Below are 20,384 nucleotides of genomic sequence, written 5' to 3' on the forward strand. Positions count from 1 at the left end.
TGCGCAACCGTCCAACTTTCGGGGGCGCATGCGACAGGTGGACAGTGACGGACCGTCCACGTCCATCATCGACTTTACGTCCACCGACACCGGCGACAGACAGGTCGCGGACTCCTCTGAGGATGAGTAGGGCACACGAGGCGGATGGGCATTGTGTCCCAAGTTAGCCTGTCTGTCTCCCATGTTCTACTCTTCCTCGCCGGAGACCGCACCTTCACTTCACGGGTCGTAAACCTTGTCGCCATTTATGGAGATGGCAGATGGGGGGACATGATCGCCGATGGGAAATACGAAGGTAGTGGACTACGGCCACTGCGGTAGGACAGGTTTAGGGTCGGGCTGCTTTTTTTGTTCCGAATGTTCGAAATGTAATGAACTTCGTCATGTTTATATGAAAAATCCAATGTGTTTGCATTAATTTCATCCGGTTAGTTCAAAGAGTGGTTGAAATGTATGCGGGCAGTGTTGGATGGCCGGCTCCCGCATCCGTGTTCACGGATTGATCTCCCTGTCCATGAACGGATGCTGGGGGAAATTTGGGGGTCAGCGTTGGAGATGCCCTTAAGTCCAAGTCCGCTGATGTTAGCATGTATTTTTTGCGTATTGTGTAGAGAAAGAATAAAATGGAAATGAAAAATAAAATTAAAATATAAAAAACATAAATCATTATCTGGGAATGGAAAACACAAATAATGGATGCCACGGCGATCGTGCAACTACAGTGGCGCTCGTAAGAAAAATGAAGAACCCATATAAGAAATTATAAAAAGGAAAATTGAAAGAAAATTTCACACAAATATCCGTGTAAATTCACATGAATAGTAAATCCATTCTTCTTTTACTTCATGTGCTGGGCGCTCCTTGTTCTCCAGCATTTTGCTTGCTACCACTTGGCCTATACTTAATTCTTTTATTTTTGTGCAGGAGGTATGTACTTTGTTCTTTCTACTAGTATTTGATTTGTGTTTGTATTTTTTTTATCTAATAATAGAATGGACATGCATGTAATGAGTTCACACACAAAAGAAAAAAGTAATGAAAGCCATGGGATCGGAGTGGATGGTAGACCTAAAAAACTACAACACCTGTCCAGTGGTAACGTTCCTGCAGAGGAGCCGCTGCTGTCTGTTGTTAATTAACCGCATTGGAGTTGCCCTAATTGGGTAACCTCTTATCCCCCACCACCGTCCGATATAGAAAGCACGGCATCCGATCTATGGGCTGACGCGTCGCCAGACCCATGGTGGACTCCTTCAGCCACACCAATTTCTTGTCCGGCAGATACATAAACTCATGCAGAACCTCGCCTCAAAGCAAACTCGAACACAATAAGGTCTCACGACGAAGACGCGCAAACCAAGCACACACTTGAAAGCGTAACCTTCCCACCACCGTCCGATCTAAAAATCACCGCGCCCGATCCACGGGGTGACGCGTCGCCGGACCCGTTGCGGACTCCTCCAACCAAACCAACTTCTCATCCGGCAAGCTATAAAACCCATGGAGAACCTCGCCTCAAATCAAAAGCAAACAGGAACAAGCTACGAAAGCCGTCTCCCCACGAAATCGCGCAGACCGAGCACGCACCAAAACGATCCCGGTTCGCTTCAGTAGCTAACTCGCCGCCCACCGCCGGGATGTTTCTCGTGGATTGGTTCTTCGACGCTCTGGCGTATCTGGGGCTGTGGCAGAAGGATGCCAAGATCCTGTTCCTAGGCCTCGACAACGCCGGCAAGACCACCCTCCTCCAGATGCTCAAGGACGAGGTCGGTGTACATACGGTTCCGATCGATCTCGATCTCGTGGGTTCCTGTTAATCTGCTGACTTTGTTCTTGTGTTACGCCTGCTGATTGGTTGTGCAGAGATTGGCGCAGCACCAGCCGACGCAGCACCCGACGTCCGAGGAGCTGAGCATCGGGAAGATCAGGTTCAAGGCGTTCGACCTCGGCGGTCACGCGTTGGCGCGCCGTGTCTGGAAGGACTACTTCGCCAAGGTTTGCTCATATTCCTCTGTTTCAGTCACGGAGCATGCATGCATATCCTCTGTTTCTACGTACGAATATCTTGTTTTGCTTAATCCATCTTAATCTGAACAGAGCTTCAATCGAAGATCATGTAACTAGTAACCTAGTTTGCTCTGTTTATCTTAGTTTGAACCTTTGGGATGGCATAAAGTATATATGCGTGCTCACGGCAAGTTTTATCTTCTTTCATCTTTCATCGAGATCTTATCTTGCTTGCAGGTTGATGCCGTCGTGTACCTGGTGGACGCTGCCGATCGCGAACGGTTCAACGAGACGAAGCAGGAGCTGGACTCGCTCCTCTCGGCCGAGGCGCTTTTCGGCGTGCCCTTCCTCGTGCTCGGCAACAAGATCGACATCGCAAGCGCATTATCTGAGCACGAATTGCGCTACTATCTCGGGCTGGAGTACTACACCACCGGCAAGGGCAACGTCGATCTCTCCCACAACGGCATGCGGCCCCTAGAGATCTTCATGTGCAGCGTGGTCCGGAAGATGGGCTACGGCGATGGCTTCAGATGGATGTCGCAGTACATCAAATAGAGAGATCAGAGGGAAAGGCATCTCTGTTTCTTCTTGTGACGCTACATATGTACAGTATACATTGCAGTTTCCATGGCCATTCAACTTGATTGCTTAGTGGCTAGTTTGGCTTAGTCTTTTTCTCAGTCTGTTATATTCTTGAAGCCTAGATCCGGCCTGTACTTTTGACTCCTGCTTTGGTTAAATTTCACGAGCTTCGATATATTTCCGCATATTCTGAAAATTCCCAATGATGTCAAAATATTTGTGAGGGTCGCGCACATGTGGTGGTCAGAGTAGGCAATATGTATCGGTTATCGTTTTAACCCTATACTCAGCCAAAGTTGGGATTTCTTATTAGACCGGTGAAAATAAACCCATTGGAGAGGTGCTCCATTTTTTTCATTTAATTCTTTTGTTTTTAGAAAAGAGGATTACCCGGGCCTCTGCATCAAAATAATGCATGTAGCCATCTTTATTAAGTTATTCAAAGAGTCTGACAGAATAAATACAAAAATTAACGCAAAGTCACCTTAGTGTCTTGACCGCATCAACGGACACCATCTAATTCAGTGGCCTCAAGAAGCCACCCGTCTGGCAAGCTGAAAGTACTAACTAGTCTAGGCGTCCTACAACGCACACCGCATACGCACACTCTAGGATCAGCCGCCGCTGGATCATTGCATAAGTATGTGGTCTTCAAAATGTTATTTTGGCCATTAATTTCAAGATACGTGTATAACTGGCAAGTGAACCGCATGTTTGTGCGGATTGATTTGATACATGTTGTATAATACAATCGACCATCATTTGACATATAATAGAGATATTCCTATAAAGTATTAGCTTGATGCTAACAAACCAATGGTATTAATTGTTTTAGTGGATCTTTGTTTGAAATCATGGTCTTTCATAATGATCTTCGACTTTCCCACTTTTATCGTTCGCCACACTACAGTGGTGTTTTTCTATTGACATCTCTAGATATTTCCACACCGCCACATCTTAACCTATGTGCATGTGTGTGTCATTTGAAAATGGATGCAAGGCAATGCAATGTTGATACATATTACCTTCAATTGCCATAACATTCTCTCTTACTCACATTTGTCACATATTGTTTCTTTCTATCCGTGTCTTTGTTCTTTTGTTGATGATTTATATTTCTTTAGCACAAACAATTAACCATGATTTGTGCTTGCAACGTCAGTGGATCATTTTCTGAAACAATCTTTCATATCGTCTCCAATTTCTCCACCTTTACTCTGCGACCCAGAGCAACTATATCTGGCTATATTATTGACGGTAGCATGCCCATGGGGATAGCAACAGAAGGAAGAGTCGGCCCAGCAGCCACGGGGTAGCCCAGGCCTATGGCTCACAGCCCACCGGTCATACCACGGTGTATCATCAACTTGGAGAACAAGATAAGGACTCCACCGAAGATCTAGCACAACTACTTTAGATAGGCTAGATCGTGACCGACTCGGACTCATGTAAGCCGAGCCTCCTCCCATTATACCAATGGAAGTTTAAGACGAGGCAGGACCCCCACCCCCTCCCCCCAAATTGGGACGACCTCATACTCACTACACCTAACCATTGCCATTCAACGAATTGCACACACAAAACCCTTATTCTCATATGATGCTAGGTCAAAAAAATCAACACAAGCAGGAGTATATGGTATTATCTCATCTATGAGGGCTTGAGACTTTGGTAAATTTGTCTCATGTGCATCCCCTCTAGATTCCGAGTACATGATACATCCCAAGAACGATATTGTGGGAAATTATCACGACAATTATTGTGGTGTTCATCCATCGGTATTGTCACCTTATGCTTCCACGCCGCCATAATGAGAGCCTAGCTGAGTGGGCATAGAATCACACCGTATGGGACAAATTCTCATGCGCTCAAATTTCGGTTTAGACTTTTATAGTATCATGGCCTCTCCAACAATTTTTCTTCAGAAGTAAAATGTATTTATGCATGTATGTTTGTTAGAAAATTCTAAAACATCCTCTTTCAACACACTTGTCATAATTGACTCTTTTAATTTTGCCCATGTTATTTTGCTGTGACTCATATATAATAGCTTAAATGAAACAACAATGTTTTTGTTTCCAAATTTAAAAGTTGCGGACGATATCGCTTTGCTTCCTTTGTACTCCCTCCGTAAAGAAATATAAGAGCGTTTAGATCACTAAAGTAGTGATCTAAACGCTCTTATATTTCTTTATGGAGTGAGTATGTCGCATCGATCACACACGTAGCACACTAGGATATGTCTACCTACATTGATGTCTCTCTATCCTACATATGTCAACAAACACATGCATGTTGATAAATCGAAATAATCCATGCAAGTTGATAAATCGAAGGTACTCTATGTTGACAATAGACATACTTGACTACATATTGCATGATGAGAAATGAAATCAAACTCTCAATTTTGCTTTTATTCCATCAATAATCATTTTCTGTTTAATTTCACATGTGATTCAGACGGCTTATTTTTTCATTAAAAAATAAAATTTGTACTCTTTGATTTAATAAAATATTTTTTAATAACATGATCGCCTATGGTTAATGTTTCAAATCCTAACTTTTGGTAGTCTTCCTAAAGTACATATGAAGATAATTTATTTCAAATGTTTATGGAAAATAATTGTGTACTTGATGGATCTAATGACTTAGTCTTTATCTAATATCATAGTGTTGGGGAACGTAGTATTTCAAAAAAAATCCTACGATCACACAAGATCTATCTAGGAGAAGCATAGCAACGAGGGGGGAGAGTGTGTCCACGTACCCTCGTAGACCGAAAGCGGAAGCGTTTAGTAACGCGGTTGATGTAGTCGAACGTCTTCGTGATCCAACCGATCAAGTACCGAACGCACGGCACCTCCGTGATCTGCACACGTTCAGCTCTGTGACGTCCCTCGAACTCTAGATCCAGCTGAGGCAGAGGGAGAGTTTCGTCAGCACGACGGCGTGGTGACGGTGATGATGAAGTTACCGACGCAGGGCTTCGCCTAAGCACTACGACAATATGACCGAGGTGAAAAACTGTGGAGGGGGGCACCGCACACGGCTAAGAAATCAACTTGTGTGTCTATGGGGTGCCCCCCTCCCCGTATATAAAGGAGGGGAGGAGGGGGCCGGCCGGCCTCAAGGGGCGCGCCCCCCTTTCCTAGTCCAACAAGGAGGGGAAGGAAGGAGGAAGGGGAGAGAACGAAGGAGGGGGGCGCCACCCCCACCCCTTGTCCAATTCGGACTGGGGGCGCGCGCCACCTCCTGGCCGGCCCTCTCTCCTCTAAGGCCCATGGTGTCCCATTAACTTCCCGGGGGGGTTCCGGTAACCCTCCGGCACTCCGGTTTTATCTGAAACTCTCCGGAACACTTCCGGTGTCCGAACAACATGGTCCAATATATCAATCTTTATGTCTCGACCATTTCGAGACTCCTCGTCATGTCCGTGATCTTTGATGACCCACAAGCATAGGGGATCTATCGTAGTCCTTTCGATAAGTAAGAGTGTCGAACCCAACGAGGAGCAGAAGGAAATGACAAGCAGTTTCAGTAAGGTATTCTCTGCAAGCACTGAAATTATCGGTAACGGATAGTTTTATGATATGGTAATTCGTAACGGGTAACAAGTAACAAAAGTAAACAAGGTGCAGCAAGGTGGCCCAATCCTTTTGTAGCAAAGGACAAGCCTGGACAAACTCTTATATAAAGGAAAGCGCTCCCGAGGACACATGGGAATTATCGTCAAGCTAGTTTTCATCATGCTCATTTGATCCACGCTCGTTACTTTGATAATTTGATATGTGGGTGGACCGGTGCTTGGGTACTGCCCTTCCTTGGACAAGCATCCCACTTATGATTAACCTCCCCCCTCGCAAGCATCCGCAACTACGAAAGAAGAATTAAGTTAAACCTAACCATAGCATGAAACATATGGATCCAAATCAGCCCCTTACGAAGCAACGCATAAACTAGGGTTTAAGCTTCTGTCACTCTAGCAACCCATGATCTACTTATTACTTCCCAATGCCTTCCCCTAGGCCCAAACAATGGTGAAGTGTCATGTAGTCGACGTTCACATAACACCACTAGAGGAAAGACAACATACACTCATCAAAATATCGAACGAATACCAAATTCACATGACTCCTTATAACAAGACTTCTCCCATGTCCTCAGGAACAAATGTAAATACTCACAAATCATATTCATGTTCATAATCAGAGGGGTATTAATGTGCATAAAGGATCTGAACATATAATCATCCACCGAATAAACCAACTAGCATCAACTACAAGGAGTAATCAACACTACTAGCAACCCACACGTACCAATCTGAGGTTTTGAGACAAAGATCGGATACAAGAGATGAACTAGGGTTTGAGAGGAGATGGTGCTGGTGAAGATGTTGATGGAGATTGACCCCCTCCCGATGAGGGGATCGATGGTGATGACGATGGTGATGATTTCCCCCTCCCGGAGGGATTTTCCCCGGCAGAACAGCTCCGCCGGAGCCCTAGATTGGTTCCGCCAAGGTTCCGCCTCAAGACGGCGGCGCTTCGTCCCGAAAGCTTTCTTCTGATTTTTCCAGGGCAAAAGACACCTTATACCAGAAGATGGGCATCGGGGGGCTTCCAGGTGGCCCACGAGGCAGGGGCGCGCCCAGGGGGGTAGGGCGCGCCCTCCACCCTCGTGGACTGTGGGTGGCCCCCCTCTGGTGCTTTCTTCGCCCAATATTTTTAATATATTACAAAACTGACTTTCGTGGAGTTTCAGGACTTTTGGAGTTGTGCAGAATAGGTCTCTAATATTTGCTCCTTTTCCAGCCCAGAATTCCAGCTGCCGACATTCTCCCTCTTCATGTAAACCTTGTAAAATAAGAGAGAAAAGGCATAAGTATTGTGACATAATGTGTAATAACAGCCCATAATGAAATAAATATCGATATAAAAGCATGATGCAAAATGGACGTATGACTCTCATCTGGGACTCCGTACAACCTTCGGTACATCAAATCACATAAACTCGTAATATCAATCGTCATCGAACGTTAAGCGTGCGGACCCTACGGGTTCGAGAACTATGTAGAAATGACCGAGACACTTCTCCGGTCAATAACCAACAGCAGAACCTGGATGCTCATATTGGTTCCTACATATTCTACGAAGATCTTTATCGGTCAAACCGCATAACAACATACGTTGTTCCCTTTGTCATCGGTATGTTACTTGCCCGAGATTCGATCGTCGGTATCACTATACCTAGTTCAATCTCGTTACCGGCAAGTCTCTTTACTCATTCCGTAATGCATCATCCCGCAAATAACTCATTAGTCACATTGCTTGCAAGGCTTATAGTGATGTGCATTACCAAGAGGGCCCAGAGATACCTCTCCGACAATCGGAGTGAAAAATCCTAATCTCGATATATGCCAACTCAACAAACACCATCGGAGACACATGTAGAGCATCTTTACAATCACCCAGTTACGTTGTGACGTTTGATAGCACACTAAGTGTTCCTCCGGTATTCGGGAGTTGCATAATCTCATAGTCAGAGGAACATGTATAAGTCATGAAGAGAGCAATAGCAACAAACTAAACGATCATAGTGCTAAGCTAACGGATGGGTCTTGTCCATCACATCATTCTCTAATGATGTGATCACGTTCATCAAATGACAACACATGTCTATGGCTAGGAAACATAACCATCTTTGATAAACAAGCTAGTCAAGTAGAGGCATACTAGGGACACTCTGTTTGTCTATGTATTCACACATGTACTAAGTTTCCGGTTAATACAATTGTAGCATGAATAATAAACATTTATCATGATATAAGGAAATGTAAATAACAACTTTATTATTGCCTCTAGGGCACATTTCCTTCAGTCTCCCACTTGCACTAGAGTCAATAATCTAGATTACGCAGTAATGATTCTAACACCCATGGAGTCTTGGTGCTGATATGTTTTGCTCGTGAGAGAGGCTTAGTCAACAGGTCTGCCACATTCAGATCTGTATGTATCTTGCAAATCTCTATGTCTCCTTCCGACACTTGATGACGGATGGAATTGAAGCGTCTCTTGATGTGCTTGGTCTTCTTGTGAAATCTGGATTCCTGTGCCAAGGTAATTGCACCAGTATTGTCACAAAAGATTTTCATTGGACCCGATGCACTAGGTATGACACCTAGATCGGATATGAACTCCTTCATCCAGACTCCTTCATTTGCTGCTTTCGAAGCAGCTATGTACTCCGCTTCACACGTAGATCCCGCCACGACTCTCTGTTTGAAACTACACCAACTGACAGCTCCACCATTCAATATAAATACGTATCCGGTTAGACTCTTAGAGTCATCCAGATAAGTGTCAAAGCTTGCATCGACGTAACCATTTACAACGAGCTCTTTGTCACCTCCATAAACGAGAAACATATCCTTAGTCCTTTTTAGGTATTTCAGGATGTTCTTGACCGCTGCCCAGTGCTACCTCTTGAGCACTGCGTTGGTTTTCCCTTGAAGAGGAAAGGGTGATGCATCAAAGTAGCGTAAGTATTTCCCTCGGTTTTTTAGAACCAAGGTATCAATCCAGTAGGAGGCTACGCGCGAGTCCCTCACACTTACACAAACAAATAAATCCTCGCAACCAACGCGATAAGGGGTTGTCAATCCCTACACGATCACTTACGAGAGTGAGATCTGATAGATATGATAAGATAATATTTTTGGTATTTTTGTGATAAAGATGCAAAGTAAAATAAAAGCAACGAAAATAACTAAGTGTTGGAAGATTAATATGATGGAAAATAGACCCGGGGGCCATAGGTTTCACTAGTGGCTTCTCTCGAGAGCATAAGTATTTTATGGTGGGTGAACAAATTACTGTTGAGCAGTTGACAGAATTGAGCATAGTTATGAGAATATCTAGGTATGATCATGTATATAGGCATCACGTCTGAAACAAGTAGACCGACTCCTTCCTGCATCTACTACTATTACTCCACACATCGACCGCTATCCAGCATGCATCTAGAGTATTAAGTTCATAAGAACAGAGTAACACTTTAAGCAAGATGACATGATGTAGAGGGATAAACTCATGCAATATAATATAAACCCCATCTTGTTATCCTCGATGGCAACAATACAATACGTGCCTTGCTGCCCCTACTGTCACTGGGAAAGGACACCGCAAGATTGAACCCAAAGCCAAGCACTTCTCCCATTGCAAGAAAGATCAATCTAGTAGGCCAAACCAAACTGATGATTCGAAGAGACTTGCAAAGATAACCAATCATACATAAAAGAATTCAGAAGATTCAAATATTGTTCATAGATAAACTTGATCATAAACCCACAATTCATCGGTCTCAACAAACACACCGCAAAAGAATATTACATCAAATAGATCTCCACAAGAGAGGGGGAGAACATTGTATTGAGATCCAAAAGGAGAGAGGAAGCCATCTAGCTAATAACTATGGACCCGAAGGTCTGAGGTAAACTACTCACACTTCATCGGAGAGGCTACGGTGTTTATGTAGAAGCCCTCCGTGATCGATGCCCCCTCCGGCGGAGCTCCGGAACAGGCCCCAGATGGGATCTCACGGGTACAGAAGGTTGCGGCGGTGGAATTAGGTTTTTGGCTCCGTATCTGATCGTTTGGGGGTATGTAGGTATATATAGGAGGAAGGAGTACGTCGGTGGAGCAACGTGGGGCCCACGAGGGTGGAGGGCGCGCCTGGGGGGGTAGGCGCGCCCCCTACCTCGTGGCTTCCTAGTAGCTTTCTTGACGTAGGGTCCAAGTCCTCTGGATCATGTTCGTTCCGAAAATCACATTCCCGAAGGTTTCATTCCATTTGGACTCCGTTTGATATTCTTTTTCTGCGAAACTCTGAAATAGGCAAAAAACAGCAATTCTGGGATGGGCCTTCGGTTAATAGGTTAGTCCCAAAAATAATATAGAAGTTAATAATAAAGCCCAATAATGTCCAAAACAGAATATAATATAGCATGGAGCAATCAAAAATTATAGATACGTTAGAGACGTATCAAGCATCCCCAAGCTTAATTCCTGCTCGTCCTCGAGTAGGTAAATGATAAAAACGGAATTTTTGATGTGGAATGCTACTTCGCATAATTTCAATGTAATTCTTCTTAATTGTGGTATGAATATTCAGATCCGAAAGATTCAAGATAAAAGTTCAATATTGACATAAAAATAATAATACTTCAAGCATACTAACTAAGCAATTATGTCCTCTCAAAATAACATGGCCAAAGAAAGTTCATCCCTACAAAATCATATAGTTTAGTCATGCTCCATTTTCGTCACACAAGAATGCTCTCATCATGCACAACCCCGATGACAAGCCAAGCAATTGTTTCATACTTTAGTAATCTCAAACTTTTTCAACCTTCACGCAATACATGAGCGTGAGCCATGGATATAGCACTATGGGTGGAATAGAATATGATGATGGGGGTTATGTGGAGAAGACAAAAAGGAGAAAGTCTCACATCAACGAGGCTAATCAATGAGCTATGGAGATGCCCATCGATTGATGTTAATGCAAGGAGTAGGGATTGCCATGCAACGGATGCACTAGAGCTATAAATATATGAAAGCTGAACAAAAGAAACTAAGTGGGTGTGCATCCAACTTGCTTGCTCACGAAGACCTAGGGCACTTGAGGAGGCCCATTGTTGGAATATACAAGCCAAGTTCTATAATGAAAAATTCCCACTAGTATATGAAAGTGACAAAACAAGAGACTCTCTATCATGAAGATTATGGTGCTACTTTGAAGCACAAGTGTGGTAAAAGGATAGTAACATTGTCCCTTCTCTCTTTTTCTCTCATTTTTTGGGCCTTCTCATTTTTTATGGCCTTTCTCTTTTTTTATTCCTCACTTGGGACAATGCTCTAGAAAATGATGATCATCACACTTCTATTTATTTACAACTCAATGATTACAACTCGATACTAGAACAAAGTATGACTCTATATGAATGCCTCCGGCGGTGTACCGGGATATGCAATGAACCAAGAGTGACATGTATGAAAGAATTATGAACGGTGGCTTTGCCACAAATACTATGTCAACTACATGATCATGCAAAGCAATATGACAATGATGAACGTGTCATGATAAACGGAACGGTGGAAAGTTGCATGGCAATATATCTCGGAATGGCTATGGAAATGCCATAATAGGTAGGTATGGTGGCTGTTTTGAGGAAGATATAAGGAGGTTTATGTGTGAAAGAGCGTATCATATCACGGGGTTTGGATGCACCGGCGAAGTTTGCACCAACTCTCAATGTGAGAAAGGGCAATGCACGGTACCGAAGAGGCTAGCAATGATGGAAAGGTGAGAGTGCGTATAATCCATGGACTCAACATTAGTCATAAAGAACTCACATACTTATTGCAAAAATCTACAAGTCATCAAAAACCAAGCACTACGCGCATGCTCCTAGGGGGATAGATTGGTAGGAAAAGACCATCGCTCGTCCCCGACCGCCACTCATAAGGAGGACAATCAAAGAACACCTCATGTTTCAAATTTGTTACATAACGTTTACCATACGTGCATGCTATGGGACTTGCAAACTTCAACACAAGTATTTCTCAAATTCACAACTACTCAACTAGCACCACTTTAATATCACTACCTCCATGTCTCAAAACAATCATCAAGCATCAAACTTCTCTTAGTATTCAACACACTCATAAGAAAGTTTTTACTATTCTTGAATACCTAGCATATTAAGATTATTTAAGCAAATTACCATGCTATTTAAGACTCTCAAAATAATCTAAGTAAAGCATGAGAGATCAATAGTTTCTATAAAACAAATCCACCACCGTGCTCTAAAAGATATAAGTGAAGTACTAGAGCAAAAACTATATAACTCAAAAGATATAAGTGAAGCACAAAGAGTATTCTAATAATTTCCGAATCATGTTTGTCTCTCTCAAAAGGTGTGTACAGCAAAGATGACTGTGGTAAACTAAAAAGCAAAGACTCAAATCATACAAGACGCTCCAAGCAAAACACATATCATGCGGTGAATAAAAATATAGCTCCAAGTAAAGTTACCGATGGAAGTAGACGAAAGAGGGGATGCTTTCCGGGGCATCCCCAAGCTTTGGCTTTTAGGTTTCCTTAGATTATCTTGGGGCTGCCATGGGCATCCCCAATCTTAGGCTCTTGCCACTCCTTGTTCCATAATCCACCAAATCTTTCACCCAAAACTTGAAAACTTCACAACACAAAACTCAGCAGAAAATCTCGTGAGCTCCGTTAGCGAAAAAAACAAAAGACCACTTCAAGGTACTGTAATGAACTCATTCTTTATTTATATTGGTGTTAAACCTACTGTATTCCAACTTCTCTATGGTTTATAAACTCTTTTACTAACCATAGATTCATCAAAACAAGCGAACAACACACGAAAAACAGAATCTGTCAAAAACAGAACAGTCTGTAGTAATCTGTAACTAACGCAAACTTCTGGAATTCTAAAAAATCAGTCAAAATAGGACGGCCTAGAAAATTTGTTTATTGATCAGCAGCAATTGGAATCAATATTTTATCACGTTCTGGTGATTTTTAACAATTATTTTCGTGAACAGAAAGTTTCTGGAATTTTCTGCAAGATCAAATAACTATCATCCAAGAAGATCCTATAGGTTTAACTTGGCACAAACACTAATTAAAACATAAAAACACATCTAACCAGAGGCTAGAACAAATATTTATTCCTATACAGAAGAAAAAACTAAAAACTAAAAATAAAATTGGGTTGCCTCCCAACAAGCGCTATCGTTTAACGCCCCTAGCTAGGCATAATAGCAAGGATAGATCTAGGTATTGCCATCTTTGGCTTTCAACTTTTTAGCGGAATCAAGCTTGAATCCGAGAGGTTCTTTACGTTTCCCTTCATATTCTGAAATTTTTAGATCTGAAGAATCCAACCGCTTATTGCAAAGAGTAATCAACATATTCATGCGGTGAATATTTCCGCTAACGTTCTTAAGAGGTTCAAGAGACTTCTGTAAAATCTTAGTTACTTCGCAAAAAAATTCAAAAACTTGTGTCTCTTCCTGGGTACGATGACGCCCCTTTTGTTGAGGTAGTGTTCCCACCATACCTTCTATAATTTCATGTGCGATATGGGGATCAATTTCAATAAATCTGCCTTTGGCAACGCAATCCAAGAGTTGTCTATGAGACATATTTAATCCAACATAAAAATTGCGAAGTAAAATTCTCAGGTTCACTTCAGTGGAACAATTATGGTAAGACTCCATTATTCTCAACCAGGCATCTTTTAAGTTTTCTCCTTGTCTTTGTTTGAAGTGAAAGACTTCAAACTCAGGGGACAACAGAGTTGATAAGGGACTAGCCATAACAACAAGCAAACAAATGAAAAGAGGTGAACGGAAAAGAGAGGGCGAATAAAACGGCAAGGGTGAAGTGGGGGAGAGGAAAACGAGAGGCAAATGGCAAATAATGTAATGCGGGAGATAAGGGTTTGTGATGGGTACTTGGTATGTTGACTTTTGCGTAGACCTCCCCGGCAACGGCGCCAGAAATCCTTCTTGCTACCTCTTGAGCACTGCGTTGCTTTTCCCTTGAAGAGGAAAGGGTGATGCAGCAAAGTAGCGTAAGTATTTCCCTCAGTTTTTGAGAACCAAGGTATCAATCCAGTAGGAGGCTACGCGCGAGTCCCTCGCACCTACACAAACAAGTAAATCCTCGCAACCAACGCGATAAGGGGTTGTCAATCCCTACACGGTCACTTACGAGAGTGAGATCTGATAGATATGATAAGATAATATTTTTGGTATTTTTGTGATAAAGATGCAAAGTAAAATAAAAGCAACGAAATAACTAAGTGTTGGAAAGATTAATATGATGGAAAATAGACCCGGGGGCCATAGGTTTCACTAGTGGCTTCTCTCGAGAGCATAAGTATTTTACGGTGGGTGAACAAATTACTGTTGAGCAATTGACAGAATTGAGCATAGTTATAAGAATATCTAGGTATGATCATGTATATAGGCATCACGTCCGAAACAAGTAGACCGACTCCTTCCTGCATCTACTACTATTACTCCACACATCGACCGCTATCCAGCATGCATCTAGAGTATTAAGTTCATAAGAACAGAGTAACACTTTAAGCAAGATGACATGATGTAGAGGGATAAACTCATGCAATATGATATAAACCCCATCTTGTTATCCTCGATGGCAACAATAAAATACGTGCCTTGCTGCCCCTACTATCACTGGGAAAGGACACCGCAAGATTGAACCCAAAGCTAAGCACTTCTCCCATTGCAAGAAAGATCAATCTAGTAGGCCAAACCAAACTGATGATTCGAAGAGACTTGCAAAGATAACCAATCATACATAAAAGAATTCAGAAGATTCAAATATTGTTCATAGATAAGCTTGATCATAAACCCACAATTCATCGGTCTCAACAAACACACCGCAAAAGAAGATTACAACGAATAGATCTCCACAAGAGAGGGGGAGAACATTGTATTGAGATCCAAAAAGAGAGAGGAAGCCATCTAGCTAATAACTATGGACCCGAAGGTCTGAGGTAAACTACTCACACTTCATCGGAGAGGCTATGGTGTTGATGTAGAAGCCCTCCGTGATCGGTGCCCCCTCCGGCAGAGCTCCGGAACAGGCCCCAAGATGGGATCTCACGGGTACAGAAGGTTGCGGCGGTGGAATTAGGTTTTTGGCTCTGTATCTGATCGTTTGGGGGTACGTAGGTATATATAGGAGGAAGGAGTACGTCGGTGGAGCAACATGGGGCCCACGAGGGTGGAGGGCGCGCCTGGGGGGGTAGGCGCGCCCCCCTACCTCGTGGCTTCCTGGTAGCTTTCTTGACGTAGGGTCCAAGTCCTTTGGATCATGTTCGTGCCGAAAATCATGTTCCCGAAGGTTTCATTCCGTTTGGACTCCGTTTGATATTCTTTTTCTGCGAAACTCTGAAATAGGCAAAAAAACAGCAATTCTGGGATGGGCCTTCGGTTAATAGGTTAGTCCCAAAACTAATATAAAAGTTAATAATAAAGCCCAATAATGTCCAAAACAGAATATAATATAGCATGGAGCAATCAAAAATTATAGATACGTTGGAGACGTATCATCCAGTGATCCACTCCTGGATTAGTTTGGTACCTCCCTACTATACTTATTGCAAGGCACACATCAGGTCTGGTACACAGCATTGCATACATGATAGAACCTATGGTTGAGGCATAGGGAATGACTTTCATTCTCTCTCTATCTTCTGCAGTGGTCGGGCATTGAATCTCACTCGACTTCACACCTTGTAATACAGGCAAGAACCCTTTCTTTGACTGATCCATTTTGAACTTCTTCAAAATCTTATCAAGGTATGTGCTTTGTGAAAGTCCAAATAAGCGTCTTGATCTATCTCTATAGATCTTGATGCCCAATATGTAAGCAGCTTCACCGAGGTCTTTCATAGAAAAACTCTTACTCAAGTATCCTTTTATGCTATCCAGAAAATCTATATCATTTTCAATCAGCAATATGTCATCCACATATAATATTAGAAATGCTATAGAGCTCCCACTCACTTTCTTGTAAATACATGCTTCTCCAAAAGTCTGTATAAAACCATATGCTTTGATCACACTATCAAAACGTTTATTCCAACTCCGAGAGGCTTGCACTAGTCCATAAATGGATCGCTGGAGCTTGCACACTTTGTTAGCACCCTTTGGATCGTCAAAACCTTCTGGTTGCATCATATTCAACTCTTCTTCCAGAAATCCATTCAGGAATGCAGTTTTGACATCCATTTGCCAAATTTCATAATCATAAAATGCGGCAATTGCTAAAATGATTCGGACAGACTTAAGCATCGCTACGGGTGAGAAAGTCTCATCGTAGTCAACTCCTTGAACTTGTCGAAAACCTTTCGCAACAAGTCGAGCTTTGTAGACAGTAACATTACCGTCAACGTCAGTCTTCTTCTTGAAGATCCATTTATTCTCTATGGCTTGCCGATCATCGGGCAAGTCAACCAAAGTCCACACTTTGTTCTCATACATGGATCCCATCTCAGATTTCATGGCCTCAAGCCATTTCGCGGAATCTAGGCTCATCGTCGCTTCCTCATAGTTCGTAGGTTCGTCATGGTCATGTAACATGACATCCAGAACCGGATTACCGTACCACACTGGTGCGGATCTTACTCTGGTTGACCTATGAGGTTCGGTAGTAACTTGATCAGAAGCTTCATGATCATCATCATTAGCTTCTTCACTAATTGGTGTAGGAATCACTAGAACTGATTTCTATGATGAACTACTTTCCAATGAGGGAGCAGGTACAATTACCTCATCAAGTTCTATGTTCCTCCCACTCACTTCTTTCGGGAGAAACTCCTTCTCTAGAAAGGATCCATTCTTAGCAACAAAAATCTTGCCTTCGGATCTGTGATAGAAGGTGTACTCAACAGTTTCTTTTGGGTATCCTATGAAGACACATTTCTCCGATTTGGGTTCGAGCTTACCAGGTTGAAGCTTTTTCACATAAGCATCGCAGCCCCAAACTTTAAGAAATGACAAGTTGGGTTTCTTGACAAACCACAGTTCATATGGTGTCGTCTCAACGGATTTAGATGGTGCCCTATTTAACGTGAATGCAGTCGTCTCTAAAGCATAACCCCAAAATGATATCGGTAAATCAGTAAGAGACATCATAGATCGCACCATATCTAATAAAGTGCGGTTACGATGTTCGGACACACCATTACGCTGTGGTGTTCCGGGTGGCGCGAGTTGCGAAACTATTCCGCATTGTTTCAAATGAAGACCAAACTCGTAACTCAAATATTCACCTCCACGATCAGATCGTAGAAACTTTATTTTCTTGTAGATGATTTTCCAATTCACTCTAAAATTCTTTGAACTTTTCAAATATTTCAGACTTATGTCTCATCAAGTAGATATACCCATATCTGCTCAAATCATCTGTGAAGGTTAGAAAATAACGATACCCGCCGCGAGCCTCAACACTCATCGGACCGCATACATCAGTATGTATGATTTCCAACAAGTCTGTTGCTCGCTCCATTGTTCCGGAGAACGGAGTCTTAGTCATCTTGCCAATGAGGCATGGTTCGTAAGCATCAAGTGATTCCAAAAGCCCATCCGCATGGAGTTTCTTCATGCGCTTTACACCAATATGACCTAAACGGCGGTGCCACAAATAAGTTGCACTATCATTATTAAACTTATATCTTTTGGTTTCAACACTATGAATATGTGTATCACTACTATCGAGATTTAGTAAAAATAGACCACTCATCAAGGGTGCATGACCATAAAAGATATTACTCGTATAAATAGAACAACCATTATTCTCTGATTTAGATGAATAACCGTCTCACATCAAACAAGATCCAGATATAATGTTCATGCTTAACACTGGCACCAAATAACAATTATTCAGGTCTAAAACTAATCCCGAAGGTAGATGTAGAGGTAGCGTGCCGACGGCGATCACATCGACTTTGGAACCATTTCCCACGCGCATCGTCACCTCGTCCTCAGCCAATCTTCGCTTAATCCGTAGCCCCTGTTTCGAGTTGTAAATATGAGAAACAGAACCAGTATCAAATACCCAGGCGCTACTGCGAGCATTAGTTAAGTACACATCAATAACATGTATATCAAATATAACTTTCACTTTGCCATCCTTCTTATCCGCCAAATACTTTTCGCTTCCAGTGACCAGTCCCTTTGCAATAGAAGCACTCAGTCTCAGGCTCAGGTCCAGACATGGTCTTCTTCACTTGAGCAGCAACTTGCTTGTCGTTCTTCTTGAAGTTCCCCTTCTTCCCTTTACCCTTTTTCCTGAAACTAGTGGTCTTGTTGACCATCAACACTTGATGCTCCTTCTTGATTTCTACCTCCGCAGCCTTTAGCATTGCGAAGAGCTCGGGAATTGTCTTATCCATCCCTTGCATATTATAGGTTATCACGAAGCTTTTGTAGCTTGGTGGCAGTGATTGAAGAACTCTGTCAATGACACTATCAACCGGAAGATTAACTCCTAGTTGAGTCAATTGATTATGATACCCAGACATTTTGAGTATATGTTCACAGAACTATTCTCCTTCATTTTGCAGCTGTAGAACTTATTGGAGACTTCATATCTCTCAATCCGGGCATTTGCTTGAAACATTAATTTCAACTCCTGGAACATCTCATATGCTCCATGACATTCAAAACATCGTTGAAGTCCCGGTTCTAAGCCGTAAAGCATGGCACACTGAACTATCGAGTAGTTATCAGCTTTGCTCTGCCAGGCGTTCACAACGTCCGGCGTGGCTCCTGCAGCGGGTCTTGCACCTAGCGATGCTTCCAGGATGCAATTCTTCTGTGCAGCTATGAGGATAATCCTCAAGTTACGGACCCAGTCCGTGTAGTTGCTACCATCATCTTTCAACTTAGCTTTCTCTAGGAACGCATTAAAATTCAATGGAACAGTAGCACGGGCCATTTATCTACAACAAACATAGACATGCAAAATACTATCAGGTACTAAGTTCATGATAAATTAAAGTTCAATTAATCATATTACTTAAGAACTCCCACTTAGATAGACATCCCTCTAAACATCTAAGTGATCATGTGACCCAAATCAACTAAACCATGTCCGATCATCACGTGAGATGGAGTAGTTTTCAATGGTGAACATCACTATGTTGATCATATCTACTATATGATTCATGCTCGGCCTTTCAGTCTCAGTGTTTCAGGGCCATGTCTGCATATGCTAGGCTCGTCAATTTTAACCCGAGTATTCTGCGTGTGCAAAACTGGCTTGCACCCGTTGTATGTGAACGTAGAGCTTATCACACCCGATCATCACATGGTGTCTCGGCACGACAAACTCTGGCAATGGTGCATACTCAGGGAGAACACTTTTACCTTGAAATTTAGTGAGAGATCATCTTATAATGCTACCGTCAAACAAAGCGGAATAAGATGCATAAAGGATAAACATCACATGCAATCAATATAAGTGATATGATATGGACATCATCATCTTGTGCCTTTGATCTCCATCTCCAAAGCACCGTCATGATCACCATCGTCATCGGCTTGACACCTTGATCTCCATCGAAGCATCGTTGTCGTCTCGCCAACTATTGCTTCTATGACTATCGCTACCGCTTAGTGATAAAGTAAAGCAATTACATGGCGATTGCATTTCATACAACAAAGTGACAACCATATGGCTCCTTCCAGTTGCCGATAACTGTTACAAAACATGATCATCTCATACAACAATTTATATATCATCACGTCTTGACCATATCACATCACAGCAAGCTTTGTAAAAACAAGTTAGACGTCCTCTACTTTGTTGTTGCAAGTTTTACGTGGCTGCTATGGGCTTAGCAAGAACCGTTCTTACCTACGCATCAAAACCACAACGATTTTTACTCAAGTGTGTTGTTTTAACCTTCAACAAGGACCGGGCATAGTCACACTCGATTCAACTAAAGTTGGAGAAACAGACACCCACTAGCCACCTGTGTGCGAAGCACGGCGGTAGAACCAGTCTCGTGAATGCGGTCATGTAATGTCGGTCTGGTCCGCTTCATCCAACAATACCGCCGAGTCAAAGTATGACATGCTGGTAAGCAGTATGACTATTATCGCCCACAAAGCTTTGTGTTCTACTCATGCATATAACATCTACGCATAGACCTGGCTCGG

The 20,384-nt window shown here is 42.6% G+C and overlaps 1 protein-coding gene across 1 annotated transcript; it reads left to right on the top strand.

Annotated features, from left to right (window-relative positions):
* Positions 1 to 1,503: 1,503 nt before the first annotated feature.
* Positions 1,504 to 2,779, top strand: LOC123167585 (GTP-binding protein SAR1A). The gene is made up of 3 exons (XM_044585416.1): positions 1,504 to 1,766; positions 1,864 to 1,995; positions 2,245 to 2,779. Exons 1-3 carry the CDS (start codon positions 1,638 to 1,640, stop codon positions 2,563 to 2,565), a joined length of 582 nt encoding a protein of 193 aa, XP_044441351.1. The 5' UTR covers positions 1,504 to 1,637; the 3' UTR covers positions 2,566 to 2,779.
* Positions 2,780 to 20,384: the final 17,605 nt, after the last annotated feature.

Source organism: Triticum aestivum, chromosome 7D (genome assembly GCF_018294505.1).
Source record: "Triticum aestivum cultivar Chinese Spring chromosome 7D, IWGSC CS RefSeq v2.1, whole genome shotgun sequence".
NCBI classification, from domain to species: Eukaryota; Viridiplantae; Streptophyta; class Magnoliopsida; order Poales; family Poaceae; genus Triticum; species Triticum aestivum.

Bases quoted from the DNA above. Each gene is read 5' to 3' on its own strand.
- LOC123167585 (XM_044585416.1), top strand. From the start codon at position 1,638: ATGTTTCTCGTGGATTGGTTCTTCGACGCTCTGGCGTATCTGGGGCTG. The intron at 1,767-1,863 runs GTCGGTGTACAT...TTGGTTGTGCAG, and splicing joins TCCAGATGCTCAAGGACGAG to AGATTGGCGCAGCACCAGCC. The intron at 1,996-2,244 runs GTTTGCTCATAT...TCTTGCTTGCAG, and splicing joins GGAAGGACTACTTCGCCAAG to GTTGATGCCGTCGTGTACCT.